Raw genomic sequence first — 15,607 nt, 5'->3', positions numbered from 1 at the left:
AAGTTAATTTGGGGACTACAGCAAAACAGAGAATTTTGTTCATTCCCAATGACAAGTACTTCAATTCTTTTGAAAGAGATGGCTACAATTCTTAGTAATATACAACCATCTGAAAAGGCAAGAATCCCACCTCAGCCATTTCTAGAATGCTAATTCCTATTTCTGGTATAGAAATGGTACCACTTTCCTGTTCCTTAAAAGACGTTATTAGGTAAAGCTGTTGTTAGCCTACTCACAGGCAAAACAGTGACCACAACAGAGGTTGTTGTTGCGTTCTCTACCATAATGATTGTCTTCTTTTCCAGAACATAATCCTCATTCTCTGTTGCTTGGTTGGAGAGGGGGAGTTCAAAGTTAGGCATGGTGCTCAGCTGAACGGCAATCTCTCCAACAAACCCTTGTTCTCGAACGATTTGTAAAGTAAGAGCAGTTGAGTTCACTTGCCCTATAACAAGGAGCAGAAAAAAACCCCAAGACATGGTTGTTTTAACTCTTGCCCTGCTTTATTTTCAGCTCACCTAATTGCACTGGGCTGCTTGCTAGAGCCCACTTCAGTCCTGCTTAGCAACACAACAATACTTGGATAATTCAATGACTCAGGCAAATGAGCGCATATGAGTGGTGAGAACACACACAACATGCAGTGAGAACATCTGGAAAGCATTTTAAAACTGGATCTAGAAAGAGAGCAAAATGCAGAATATTTACAGTTTTAAATGTTTGCTATACAAACCGTTACTTGGACATTGCCATCTTTATTCAGTTTTCCTTCAGAACTCGCATCTCATTATTTTGCCTTTACATGCCTATGGGATCACTATTGATTCTAATACACAAAGCAGCATTGGAGACAGTCACTCTGGCTGTAAATTTTACATTTCCTTAACTCAAATGTTGAAGAGAACGAGATACACTTGCATCAGTCAGGCTCAGATCCCTTCTGGAAAAGCAGATTTGCAATTTTTTTCCAATAAACCACCAAACAACATTTGGCTAATAGACTGGAGAAATACAAACACATAAAAAGCAACAGGATTTGTACTTCACACTAGTTTCTGTCACTTGTATTAACTAGATACTACTTCACACTTAGCACCTGTATACAATTCATTAAAAATACAACCTTTAAAGATTGTAAAAATGTGCAACAAATGAAACCTAAGAACATGCCTTGAATCCAAACTTCAAAGTATAAATGTTTAAAATGTGCATGTGTGTGTGTATGTTAGGAACCAACAGCATCCTTTCACAACACTTTCAGTCAGTAAAGAAAGAGGCAACACTAATTCACTCTAAAATATAACTGGGGAGAAGGTTTTGTCTGCAATAATGTGCTGGTGGAAAATGTACTTTTCATAAATTTTATCTGTTAAATTTGCGTAGAATTTTAAATTGCCAGGAAATTTCAGCTGGGCTTTTGAAGTATGAATAGCCCATCAGGTGGCTGCTGGAAAACCACCAGGCTGCAGAGAATGCCAGAGCAACCAGCTGGGAGGTCCCTTTAAAATTTCATGTGGTGCCTGGAGGGAAAACTGACATGACCCAATCAACCACACAGCTGGCAAGAAGGAAAAAAAAAAACAATTTGGTTTCCTTGAAATGGAATTTTCACTTGCACTGCTTCCTACCTTCCCCTATCCCACAGAGGAAAATGCTTCCCTTTTTGAGCCAGTTGATGAGGAAAGTCTTTCTGTGTAAATTACTTTAAACAGTATGCTAATCCCTTTAAATGGGCAAGTTCAGCTTTTTGCCTAAATAGAAGTATTTTACATAATAGTGATCTGCAACACAAGATGACAAGATTCTAATAACTTAGGTCCTACAAAAAAAAAGACTGGATAATATCGATATATGCAGTGTGAAATACAGCACAAAATGTAATGAAACAGCACAGTTACATATTTTAAAGGATATTTCTGCTACAAATTTTAATAAAAATGCATATATATAAAAAAATATAGTGTTATATGTTATATATGTGTAAAAATTGTTATAGCTTAAACAATGCTGACTTTGAAAAAACTTTTTTTTTTTCCTAAAAATCAAGAAACAGACTTACCTTCTGGCTCTGTGACTTCAACAAAGAGAGACTCCATATGCCACCCGATCACACCGTGTGGAGAGTCACTGGGTAAAATGGTAAGTACAGCCCTCGCCCTTTTAGGATCGATGACAGCTCCTTTTGTGGTGTCCTGAACACCCACGGTGGTAACGTGGGTGAGTATGATTTCCACTGTCTCCGAAAGCTCTGCAATGCTGTCCGCAAGAATTGTCAGGGTGATTGTGGACAGGGCCTGACCTTCCGAAAACGTAATCTAAAGTTTTAGAGGAAGGGAAAACAAAAAAGTCAAACTTCTTCTCAGTGTTGTTGGACCAACTGCTTTATTCTATAAAACTCTATAAATTAAAAAAATTTACACACACAGACACATATACATAACATATATGCATACATATATCTATAAAATGTAATCACAGAAACACAGAATACCAGGTTGGAAGGGACCATAAGGATCATCTGGTCCAACCTTTCTTGCAAAAGCCCGGTCTAGACAAGCTGGCCCATCACCTGTCCAGCTGAATCTTAAACATGTCCAATGTTAGGGAATCCACCACTTCCCTGGGGACATTATTCCAATGGCTGATTGTTCTCATTGTAAAAAATTTCCCTCTTGCATCTGACCAGAGTCTTCCCAGGAGTAACTTGTACCCATTGCCCCTCATCTTTTCCTTGTGACTCCTTGTAAATACTCCCCTTAAGTACCGGAACATGGTGCTGAGGTCTCCCCTAAGCCTCTTTTCTCAAGGCTGATCAAGCCCAGTTCTCTCAGCCTTTCCTCCTGTGGCAGCTTCCCAGTCCTTAGATCACCTTTGTGGCCCTTCTCTGGACCCCCTCCAGACCAGCCACAGCTTTTTTGCACAGCAGGGACCAAAACCAAACAGTGTTCCAGATGTGGCCTGACAAGTGCTGAGTAGAGGAGGATAATGATTTATTTAACTCTGCTGGTGATGCCCTTGCTGGTGCAGCCCAGCATCCCCTTTGTCACCTTTGCTGCAGCAGCCACTGGTCACTCGTAGTGAGCTGGTTGTCCCCCAGGGTCCCCAGGTCCCTTTCTACAGAGCTGCTCCCCAGCAGGTAGATCCCAGCTGTGCTGCGCTCCTGGATTATGTTCTCCAAGGTGCAAGACCTTACACTTGTCCTTGTTGAACTTCATCAGGTTCTTGTCAGCCCACTCTTCCAGTCCATCCAGGTCTTCCTGCAGGGTGGCTTTCCCTTCCAAAGTGTGCACGTCCCCACTCAGTTTGGTGTCATCAGCAAACTTCACCAGAGTACACTTGATCCCATCATCCAGACCACTCATGAAGATGTTGAAAAGTGTGGGTCCAACATCGATCCCTGGGTTCCACTGGTGACAGGTTTCCAGTTTGAAAAGGAGCCATTTCTCACCATGCTCTGGGTACAGCCTATCAGCCAGTTCTCCATCCGCTGCAGAGACCACTCGTCTAGACCACGACACTTCACTGTCCCAAGGAGGAGGCTGTGGGGAACCGTATCGAAAGCCTTGGAGAAATCCAGGTAGACAATATCCACTGCTCTCCCCACATCAACCACGCAGTTTACTTTGTCATAGAAGGCGATGAAGTTTGTCAAGCACAACTTGCCCCTGATGAATCCGTGCTTGTTTTCCCCAATCACATGCCTCTTTTGACTTGTGACGGCCCCAGGTGGATTCATTGCATAACTTTCCCAGGCACTGAAGTAAGACTGATGGGCCTGTAATTTCCTGGATCCTCCTTTCAGCCCTTCTTGTAGATGGGGTGACACAGAGGCTTCTTCCAGTCTTCTAGGATCTCCACAACTTCTCAAAGATTATGAAGAGCTGATTTTTTCTGTTGATTTTGTTTTCAGATAAAATGGTTGAGAAATGCTTTGTCTATCTATACTATTTTTATTTTTAAATTCAAAAGGCCTGACAACTGATTAGGCATCTCTCAACAAGGAAGATGTGTCTATAAACACTTAGGCTACACCTATGCTGAATGATAAATGGAAATTTTCAGTGAACAACATCATGCCTTTACCTTTCTGTATCTTCCTACCTGCAAAAGTATGCAGGAAAATCAAGTAGCATCCATCTAGAAAGCTCAAGGAACACTCTAATAATTTCAGTATGCTTGTTTTAGCATCCTTGATTTCCCCTCTGTCAATCTTTCTCTAAATTTTTTATCTTACTTCTGATCCATTATTTCCAGGTGTAAATTTAATCTCTACAGTCTTTCGGCCCTTTCTTCCCTCAGCTGTGGCTTGTGCTACAGCTCTGCAGCCTCAAAGACCACAGGGCTTTGCGTTTTCTGCAGGTGGCCACCAGGTGGGGGCCCTTGACTTGAAGAACCTGGCGTTTGTCCACCCTGAAGCATACTGAGAATTTTGGCTAGCAGGAAACACTGGATTTTAACACAGCTGAAAATCTAAGCAGTCTCAGAAACAGGGAAAACTGGCATTTGTGACATTCTCCTGGACCACTGAAGCTCTGAGTTGCATTGACAAGATTAGGAGGAAAAGCAAATGCTACCAGATTCCCATCAATGCAGATGATTTGACACAGCAGCTGGGTTTCACAGAAGGAAGAACGGAAGATGAGAACAGGATATTGCAGATACACATTTGTAGTGCCTGGACAGCATTGCAATATCTGGTTCTAGAAAAGTGACAGTGATGCTGCAGCCAGAAGTGCAAATTGCCAAAATCTCAGCAAAGGACCAGGAAGCAGTAATTAACAGAATGGGGCAATCTGACATGTACTATCCTCCCTCAGTACATCTGCACCTGCTGAGACAATACAGTCAGTGTTTCCCTAATATCACTGAAAATATTACATACCATTCCCGAAGCTGGAAATATGTCACTTATGCTCCCATTAGCGATCCACTTGACTGTAACTCGTCCATATGTTCCTATTAAACGTTCTATATTCAAGGTGATCAAGCTGTCCTGTTCCACTTCTTCAACGTGTTTAAATAAAGAACTCTGGAAAACATAAAGTAGCATAACCATAACATTATTTTCTGATAAAGATTAGTCTCATTAGGGATCCAGGTATTCAATGGGGTCCAGTGACACTGAGCATCCATAAGTTAATCTACTTTAAGTAGCTAAATATGCGTGCATTCTTAAATTTATATGCCCTAATTTTCAGAGGTAGTCAATACTCCCAGGTTTCGTGGACATAAGAATTTAAAATGTCAGGCATCTTCATCCTGAGGCAAAAAACCCAATGATTTTTGTTTGTTTGCTTGTTTGTGTTTGTTTGTGTTTGTTTTTTTTTTTTTTATTTTTAGTATAGTATTTTATGTCCAAATTGTATGAAGCAGATAACAAACAAGTGGACCTTCAAGAAAGACATATTTTTACTGCTGTTACTTTACTGTTATTCACGCTTCTCACACAAGCCCAGATGCAATGTTTCATTTCAGTAACAACTCTTCTGTGTTTTATATCTTCAGTATGCATTTGCTACATAGCTGTCTCATCTTCTACAGTGTTTGGTGATTTTAAGTATTAGCCACTTCAAATAATACCTTCTGTCTGACATTTTTTCCAAATAAATGATTTTGTTCTGGCAGGCTGGCTCATCTTGTGACATAATGATGAATGGATGTTAAAAAGCTTCTAACTTGGGTTGCTACAAGAGTTTAGCAAAACAATCCTGTCACATGCTCCAGCCTACAGTTTTAGTACATTTGTGTTCCATTATTCGGAAATAATATATACATATTTTAATTATTTCCCTTAGAAGATTTACCTGAGAAAATGCGATTACTCCATAGGCATTGTCATTGGAAGGAATAATTACGTTAACAAAACCATGAGCACCTATCTCTGCACCTCCTTTAGGGTTTTTCAACCACACTTTGAAGGATTCTTCCTCCTCTGGGGTGATATCATCCAGGATATTGACTGCTATCACAGCTTCCATGTCACCAGGCTCAAATATCAATTCACCTGAACTAGCATAAAAACACACACATCAAATAATTATAAACTGAGGGTAGCTGATTAATGAACTTTGAAAGCACTGTTGTAAATTTAATGAGCATTTTTGGAGCTGGAATTATTGTTTACATTCCTGTGGAAGTAACTGAGGTTTAAAAGTTGCGAGGTTTGTTTGTTTGTTTGTTTTTAAATGACAACAGATCATAGAATAAGTGAAATTAATTATGAAAGTAATTTTATTTAACCTTTTTAAAAAAATCAAGTCATAACTGCAAGTCCTCTCTTGCCAGGTTTTAAAGCCACTTGTGAGGCTGTTTGGCTTCAGGTTATCTTAAACCTACCCGTAAAAATTCTCTTTAGTGTTAATAAGCACACCACACACAGAAGTATATAACCCTCTCTACTGTAACAAAAACAGTATCACAGAAAAAAGAAATACTAGAGCTTGGAGAAAGTTATGTCAAACAGAAAAACCTACCTCGGTATAAAATCTGATTGGTTGGAGATAGAGGTCAGCTCATAAATTTGAGAGCTGGACTCTACAGACAGAGCAATCAAGCTCTTACTGGAGTTCAGAGACCTTGCGGTAGCTGAAGTGACGTGATCTGCGCATGGGGCTTCCAGCATTACAGAGAACTGGTTTTCTTCAGAGCTCCAAGAATACAGTGCTGTTGTGTTCTTACTGGATAGGAGGATGTGAACTGCATTGAGGAAGGAGGAGAAAAAAAATATATATTCAATAATATATTCAGAATTTCTCCTTATAATGCCAGAAATTCCCCTGGTATCACAATGATTATAGTAAATTTTAAAGTCTGATAAATAATACAAAAAAAAAGAGCACATACATTTCTGCAATTCCAGCATTATAAACCAGGATTTGAATAAATATCGTAATTTAAGTCTTACCTAAACCTGAAGGAGGCCTGAAAACATGGATGTTTCTTACAGTGCAGATTGGAAGAGACTGAAAGTGTCTAAAGGTAGATTGCCCTGTCTCCCATATGAAAATTTCAGAAGAATTTCCAGATTCTGCAAATGAGCAAAATTACAAAACTTACATTCATTTGCTGCCTGTTAGTTAAATTGCATACTGGTGGCCATTCAAAACGTAGTGTTTGGGAGCTTTAATTAAAAAGTGAGACCAATTATTGTATTTTCCTTTTTACTTGGTGCATAACTCTATAATAGGACTGGTTTCTGTGGGATGATTCATCCACTAACATCATTTAAGCGCTTTTCTGCACACATTCACATATAAGAACACTAAGATTGCCAGTAGACAACACAAAATTACAAAGAAACCTACAGACTGCAACATAAACTTCTCAATTGGCATAGGGAAGCAGTCAAAAAATGCTTAAATGTCATACTTGTATTGAAAATATGTACTTCGCTGACTAATGACCTTTTGTATCACAAAGCTCAGAAAAGCTGCAACCAGCAGCTAGGCGAATACTTATTGCTTCCTGTTTTTCTTGAGAAAATATTTCATTAGTTTAATAAGTATTTGAGAACAAATCCGATGCTTTTATTTTCTGAGGGACGAAACAGAGATTGTATTGATTAAATGCCCATCAGAGAATTGTCACTCCCCAGTAATACTTTAATCCCCATCCAAACTCTTTTACCCCAAATGCCTTTCCTACCAAACTAACCAGCATACACTTAGGAAACTCAGTGTTTGTCTTCTCCTAAATACCTTTTGCAATAATTAAATAGACATCAGATCCAGAAATCCAGGCCTCCATGTGTTTTATTTCTTTTGCAGGTAATTGATGAAGATTCCTAAACTCATTATTTGACCACCGGTACAAGAGGACGTTCTGGCTGGTATTTGACAAAGAAACTAGTAGGTACATGACACCTCCTCTAGCAAACAACGCAATATTCAGAGCTCCGGAAAGTGGAAGCTGATGATGCAGAACAAATACCTCTTTATTCCACTGGAAAACCTGCAGAAATATGAAATATTTTTTCCTTATATATTCATAATAGGTACCAAGAGGAGAAAAATTAAGTGCCACACTGAAAAACTGGGAAGACTCATAAAAAACGGAATTCCTCATTTCTAAGCTGGACCATACATTAAGGTAAAAGCGCATTGGTAAGTAACTATCTTACTACAAGCAGCTGTGCCTGCTCTTCAGATTAATAGATTTATGGTCAGAAACTATTTCTGTTCTTATAGGTTTTTAACATGCTAGATTTCAAAACAGAAATAACATTAGCAACAAAATCAAACTAAATACAAATTATATGTTAACACAGAGAGTATTGGCACAGTTAAACAAGTCTAGAATTTTAAGAATTATACATCCACAATAGAACCATAAGTACTTTTTCAGAAACAGATACTTAGACTTGGCTGGTTGTTTTTTTTTATTATCCCTTCATATTTCAAACTCAAAACTGAACAAACTACCCACATCAAAGCCAGGGAATACAAATATGTTCTAACCTGGATGGAACTGGAACTGTTTGTGTGACTCACAAAAATCAAATATTCTTCTTCATCCACAGAAAAATGTTTCACCTGTCTGGTATCCAGAATAGAGAGAGTCTGTGTCTGTGAGGGAAATATGACAAAAACGGCATTTGGTGTTTGTCATTTAAAATGACAAGTTTACATGTTTATTTTTAAAATTTGGAAAATTACATGTAAATCTACACATTTCATAAAATTACATATGTGCAATTTTATAATTTGTACAAAATGTATATAAATGTATGCATATGTGTATATATATTACAAAATTAATACAATTTATCATACATTTTTCAGGCAATGTTCTATGTCTTGATGCCTCCACAGTTTCTTTCCCCACTTCCAAGGTCATTTTCCCCCACCCCCAAAATATAAATTAAAAAAACGCAGTAAACAACCTGCTGTGACAAACTTATATCATTGAAGTCACGTACTGTGTTAGGGCCCTGAATTAACTGAGAAGAAAGTGTTTTCTTCTAAAACATGGCCAGACTGGACAGCATCCCAAGGTCTTTTTTTAAGCAAAACAGATTTACCTTCAAGAGTCTGTGTCCAGCCACGAATGCATACACGGTGTTGTTGGAAGCTCCCTGCCTGTCTCCTCCATGAGTTATCACAAGGTAGGGAGAGGCACGGATTTGGAAAGACACACAGTTCTTAGGATTCCACATACTGAAATTCTGAGAGAGGAGTAAAAAAGTAAAAGTGAGACTTAGATTCTTTATTAAGTATAATGATGGGTGCCTGCAAAAAAACATTTACCTCGACAGGAACAAATACTCCTTTCCACTGGTAGACAGTAGAAAACGTAGCAGGAGGTGTACGCAACAGAACACCATATAGAACTTCTCCTGATGTAAAGAAACACCAGCTAGATGCTGATTCTTCCACAAAACTTTGCAAGACAGACAGGACACTGATACCACCCCCTGCAATACAGTGGAAGAAAATACTGTTTATTATTACCTCATTCTTGAGGTCGTTTTCAATGACATTTTCATGATTAACCTGCCAAAACCAGACCTCATATCAGAAATGTTGAAGTTATCTATAAATAGTTGCTATAAGTGTATATAAATGCATGGGAAAAATACAGTAGTGAAGATGCAATGACAGTTAAGCAATAAATGTATTCATTTATTACAGCTGCATATGGAAGATGCATAGGCAATTCAGAATGACTCAGTTTGGAGTTTAGCTGGTGAGAAAATTAGCTGTATATCAATACTGAAAAAAAAAAGGAACTAGAAAATATAGGTGTTTGTCCTCCTTCTCCTCCTCATCACAACAGGCAGTCATGGCACTAATATCCTTAAACTCCTCAAGCCATTCAACTGGCTTATAGAAAAAAGAACTGTTGTCAGAATTAAGTCCAAAAACTAAAGTCCCAAACCTACATGTAGGTTAGATGAGTTGCTGAGCCAGACAGGGTTTTTCATCTGTGTTCAAAATTAGGTGTTTCCATTTTTCCCTGTTAATTTCAGTCTGGCCTGGTAAGCAGCTATACATATATCAGTATCGGAACAAAAAAAATAATTTCATGGAAATGGGAACAAGCAGGCAGAGACAGAATGATGTCTTCCTTCAAGGGCAGTGCTAATTTGGACCAGATCAAAGTGTTCATGAGATTAGAGCCTGAGACTCCCAAAAATGCACACTGGGAAATAGGACAGAAAAGGTGTGGTGGCATTTTTTCAGACTAAGGCTACGTCAGGTTTATGTAAAGTGTGTCTCTACTACTGTATTAGAAAAATACAAAGTTACAAAAAGAGAATAATAGATTTTATTAAAGAAAAGTCCAGTGACAATAATGTTTGTATAAGAAGCAAGGAGAGCAATACAGATTACTGAAACAGAGTGGCAGAGTGGCTGATAACAAAGTTATTTTTAATCAGATAAGCTTTTTTATCTAATGGATTTTGACATGCTCAGAAAAACATTAATTAATGTAATTAAATCTGAATATGTAAATTTAGATTCCTAAGTCACATCTCCTGTATGTTTGGCTAGTCTCTTGCTATTTCCACTCTGACAAAAGCAGTGGAATTCTGTATAAAATGAACGTACTGATGCCAAATGCAGTATCCGACAATGTCTCCCACTCAACACTCACAGACACGTTGAGCCCATTACTCCGTGAAACTCTCAAATAAGCTGTGATGTTGGCTTCTTCAATTATGAGGAAATTTGTCCTAAATTTGAAAGTTGTGAAAATAACGAAAAAATGTATTATTTTTCTAATGTAAGATTCTTAACGTACAATTCCAGCTGCGGAATATACAAGACAAATAAAAAATAAAATAACTGGTTTTGCTATCTGCCGGACTGGTAGCTACATTAAGGTCATCAAATGTTTCTTACCACAAGACCTCGGCAAAATCATAAGCAATTCAGCAAAATTTTAAACGAGCCCAAAATTTAACACACCACTTGTACAGTTTAAGCCGAATAATTTTGAAAATGTCATTCCATACAGTTCATTTGCTTCTGAAAAAACAGCCCCGTGTTTTACACAAACTTAAAACCAAAAATAAATTATTAAATGTATTACTCCATCGGCACTGATTTGAGGTTCGGAGATCTTAATACGCATTACTACTAGTGAAATATTTACACACTAACAAAATACTGTTTTAGGAAAAAAAACATAGACAGTTCTGAAGATGAATAGTCCATTTTAAGTGCTTTTCTGTTCTTTTGTATAGCAGTAACATTATTTGACAGATAGTGTACATTTCAAAATTACAAATGTTTAACAATTGGCTTGCTGAATTTCTTCAAAGGGATCCATCAAAAACAAAGTTGTAGACGGATACTAACTCTATCGATTATGAAAAATCTTCTTTTAACTGAAGCAGTGTTTATTACCTATTTTTAAGTGGATAGATGCTGAAAAGCCCTAGCGGAGCCTGGTTCTGCAGTATTGTAATCATGGTTTGCACTCTTGTGCCCAGTCTGGCTCCTCCCGTTGGATTGAAGAGGGTGACGACAAAGTGCTCATCCATTTCTGGTTCCTCATCCAGTATCGCAGATATATGCAGCGTCTGGTAAGAAAACAAGCACAGAAGGTTGTTGAGACTTGACAACTGATGATGACACAAGCCCATCAGACCAAGCTACTGCTTCTGTTCCTTCTCTACAACTTTGGACAGCACAGCAGGAGAACCGCAGCTCTTGGACATGGAGAAGATGCATTAATAAACATTATATACCCATCATATTGTTTTCAATTTACATCATCCGTTACAAACACAGAAATATATAGAAAAGAGCATATTTAATTTTCATGCACTCCCACTCCCATGACTCAATTTACTCTGAGAATGAAGGAAAACATAAGAAAAAAAATAAATATGGAAAAAACCACAAAGACATTGCTGAAAACTTTCCAACAATTCCTAAAAAGCTTTCTTCACTTCGCTGGTAATAACTATCATATTACCTTGAATCTGACTCCCTCTTCCAGCACAATATATCCTTGAGAAGGGGTCAAATCCACTGATGCCTCTGAAGAATTAATTTCACTTACAAGATATTGAACAGTCACGGTGCCAAATATCCCCTGAGGAGGTTCTCTAATAATATTTAATACTGCAACACTTTCCATCAAATGGAGAGCTGTTTGCTCTCGTAGGAAGAAGTGATCACTGTTATTGAACGACAAAACTCCATGGCCATCATCATTGGCAAGTATGGTAATTGTGGCTTTTGAGAAATAAATAATGGAAATATTATTTAATTAACATAGTAAAACATAATTGTATGTACATACAAATCAAATACATACAAATACAACCTTTTCTTCCTTTAGCGTATGTATAATGCTTTAATGCCCATAATATTACTTGAAGAGAATATGCAAGTATTTTAGTTTATCTAGGAATATTTATAGACAGGAATAATCTAGACTCTCTTATTAAAAAGCTCACTTTCAAACTTTTTGATTTTTTATTTTATGTATTATCTAGTTAATTGCAAAGAATTCACAGGGATGTTTAAGAATTTTCCAAAGGATTGTAAAGATCTACCATAGCAGGGCAATGGTGTTTTCTGAAAGAAGATTATTCAGAAGAATGAAATTAAAATGATTGCCATACAATCCTAAAGAATGATAACATCAAAACTAAGTTTTACCTGTTGTGTTCTCCCCTAATTCCAGCCCCAGAGAGGGATTTGTTAAAATCAACTGGAACTTCTCATCACCTTCAGGAATATCATCATCAAAAATCGTAACAACAACAGATTTATTCCTTTCTCCATCCGCAAAAAAAAGAGTCTAGCATTGAAACACAGAAAGCATTGAGTACACAGCAGTTGATAATATGCAAAGAATTTTTCAACTAAGGTAAACAGAATTGTATTAAATAAAAAGGAAAAGTAGACAATCAGAGCTATAATCTCTGTGTCCTAATTGATTGAAAACAGAAGTAAAAAAGTTCAGCACATCGCAGAATGAGGGCAAACAAGCAATTTACTTCGAAAGTTCTGCTGTAAAAAATATGAAGCTTTATATGAAATCTTTTTCTCTAAGCAAAATTGTATTTGAGATAGATGTTTGAAAGTTTACAATGTGTCTTATAAAAATACTTCCATATTTAAAAAGAAAGAAAGAGTAAAATAAGATGACTAATTTTATTCTCATTCAGATGACCAAAGTAATTGAAACAAGATGAAAAATCCAGCTGCATTACTGATCATTCTGCAGAATAAACATGATGACTTTCTTTTGAGGAAGATGAAGGAATGAAAAGTGCTCAATTTAGAATTTGCTTCTTACCCTTGAGGTCACGTTAAAGTCCAAACCCAGATGTGCCTCCAAATTTTGGGCATAAAAAAATACAGACACATTGCCATATGAGCCTCTGTTTCGGTGTGCCATTATTGTCAGATTCCCATGAGATTCATTAACTTTAAAACTAAAACAAAAAGCAAAAAAAAATTCTCAGTGCTGGCTGAGTATGGTATTTTTAATAACATGGTAGACAGTTGTTATATTTTCACTTCAAATCATTCCCTCTGCTTTATAAGAAAAAGCATCATCACAGTATCAGCACCATTACGATTGTCTAATACAACCTTTTTACCTTTGTTTCTTGCCTAAATGGAGTTAAGCTATAGGAGGTTGTGCTTTTTTCCTGTTTATTAGTGACAGATTAAGCCTGTCTATGTTAATGGGTGCCTTCTTCCTAGGAGTTTAGTAGGAGTTTTATTGTCAACTGAAAATGAAAATAATTGGCCAACCCCAATCACTAACAGACGCATTAAGTTCTTCAAGGAGACAAGACTTACTTGGCACTTCCCCATTCAATTACTCCGCTCACTCCATCATTAGCATCAATAATAATTTGAGAAGCTAAACCTTCCACATCTAAAATGGAAAACAGAAGGACAAAAATGAAAGAAAAATCAAGTCCAATTTCATTATTTTCGAGAATCATAGAAGCAATTTTTAAATCTCTACTAGTTTTGTAAAAGAAATACATAATTTTCTGTTACCAAAATGTAGGAGAAAATTGTAGTGAGCAAGATAACTGGAAAGGCTCAAAGAAAATCTGTGCTTACTACCTTACTATCAGAATTGCAACAGTGCCTTGAATTATCACTGTTACATTTAATAATGCATACAAGAAAAGGCTAAAGAAAATTTAGAAAGTAAAACACAGCATAGAAAACTTAGGAAATACCAAAAGCAAGATTTGTTATGGAATCTTAATTTATTTTCATTGTGTGCATTTATTATGGTGACATTCAACATTTTGCAGACTGTGATATTCTGAATATGGGAGGGAAAATGAGTAAGAAAGAATAATAAATGATCCAATATTTCATCCTCTATTCATGTTTCTCTGCCTGATCATAAACCTTACCGGCACACACCTCAGATTCTACTACAAATACAGAATTATTAATTTCTTTGTAGGCTGTTTATGTACTGTAACATTATATTGCTTCATAGAGACATATGTACCTTCACAATAACTCTGAAACATTATTGTATGTATTGCACTGTGAAAATACTGAATAACAAAGTAAAGCCAGAAATGTCCATTGATTTCAAGGACCAGAATTTGATGGTCAGAACTCGATTCTTCTTAGAAAATAGTGCCTTAACTTGTTCAGAGAACAGTACTGCATGACTACCTTAAGTTACTTCAACTTACTTTTAATAAGACTTAAAAAGAAATGAAGGAAATAATGACAATTTCTACAACCAGACTGACTCCACTGAATCCACAATACATATACTATCATTAGAGCTATAGGAAAGATTTGTATCAATTCAGATAGAAGTGAATAAAAGCTCATTGCCATGAATCCAAACCTATGAAGGAGTGATGAAGATCAGCAGTAGCTGCAAAACCTCTACACAAATAGCAGAAATGTCACTGAGTTTTAGAAACCCAGAGGGAGTGCTAGCGACTACAGACCTTTCAGCTTCACTCCTAACCTGCTTGTTCCCTCGTTGTGTCAGTTCATCCAGCATCTGTAATACTTTGCTTTCAACATCAGACCTCTTATTTCATATCTGGCGTCCTTCTCCTCCCCTGATGCCCCTCTCCCCTGGCTTAGCTCTTTCTTGTACCCATTAAGTTTATTACTTTTTCTTTCATCATTCTTAGCTGTTCATCATTTTCCATTTTTCTAATGCCTCGTGCTTTTGCACGAGTCAGGCTCTTCCACCTTTTCTAGAAGACAGGAGCAAGAGGAGCATGGAGAAAACAACAGAACTCTCTTTATATTTTCTATTCCTGCTCTTTATCAGTGAAGCCTCAGACCAGAAATGAAGGTCACTTAAGTTCAGTGTATTCAATTCTACTCCACATATTGCATGCACGTGGCCATATAGTACACACAATATGCTCCAGATGTGTAGGACTGACTGCACATGCCTATATCATGTGTGGAACCCCCATCTCTTTTGATATTAGACACCTCCAAGAAACACTTCAAATATCTTTTATAGCGTATGCAATTGCTAGAAAACCTAAACAAATGCATTGCACCAACTAGGAGTTAAATTGTCAAAATCAAAATACACCAGCAGGGAAAACAAGATTAGAAAACAGTCTGGCAACAGACTTTGTAGTGACATCTTACAATGAGCACAAGTTTCTGTCTCATGG

General features: G+C 37.2%; 1 protein-coding gene across 1 annotated transcript in view; it reads right to left on the bottom strand.

Moving 5' to 3' along the window:
- Positions 1-15,607, bottom strand: part of ADGRV1 (adhesion G protein-coupled receptor V1) — a 288,101-nt gene that overhangs the window by 181,445 nt on the left and 91,049 nt on the right. Inside the window, exons 42-57 of the mRNA XM_065656969.1 lie at positions 13,773-13,851; positions 13,261-13,399; positions 12,618-12,759; positions 11,926-12,188; positions 11,352-11,527; positions 10,551-10,675; positions 9,246-9,412; positions 9,020-9,163; positions 8,457-8,564; positions 7,698-7,950; positions 6,905-7,027; positions 6,474-6,696; positions 5,805-6,009; positions 4,883-5,029; positions 2,060-2,315; positions 237-445 (exon numbers count right to left, since the gene is read on the bottom strand). Coding sequence (XP_065513041.1) covers positions 237-445; positions 2,060-2,315; positions 4,883-5,029; positions 5,805-6,009; positions 6,474-6,696; positions 6,905-7,027; positions 7,698-7,950; positions 8,457-8,564; positions 9,020-9,163; positions 9,246-9,412; positions 10,551-10,675; positions 11,352-11,527; positions 11,926-12,188; positions 12,618-12,759; positions 13,261-13,399; positions 13,773-13,851 — 2,759 coding nt within the window. The remainder of the gene's footprint in view (positions 1-236; positions 446-2,059; positions 2,316-4,882; positions 5,030-5,804; positions 6,010-6,473; positions 6,697-6,904; positions 7,028-7,697; positions 7,951-8,456; positions 8,565-9,019; positions 9,164-9,245; positions 9,413-10,550; positions 10,676-11,351; positions 11,528-11,925; positions 12,189-12,617; positions 12,760-13,260; positions 13,400-13,772; positions 13,852-15,607) is intronic.

The sequence above is a fragment of the Caloenas nicobarica genome, chromosome Z, assembly GCF_036013445.1.
Source record: "Caloenas nicobarica isolate bCalNic1 chromosome Z, bCalNic1.hap1, whole genome shotgun sequence".
NCBI classification, from domain to species: Eukaryota; Metazoa; Chordata; class Aves; order Columbiformes; family Columbidae; genus Caloenas; species Caloenas nicobarica.
Note: the sequence above shows the minus strand (reverse complement) of the source record. Positions and strands in the feature narration are given on the sequence as shown.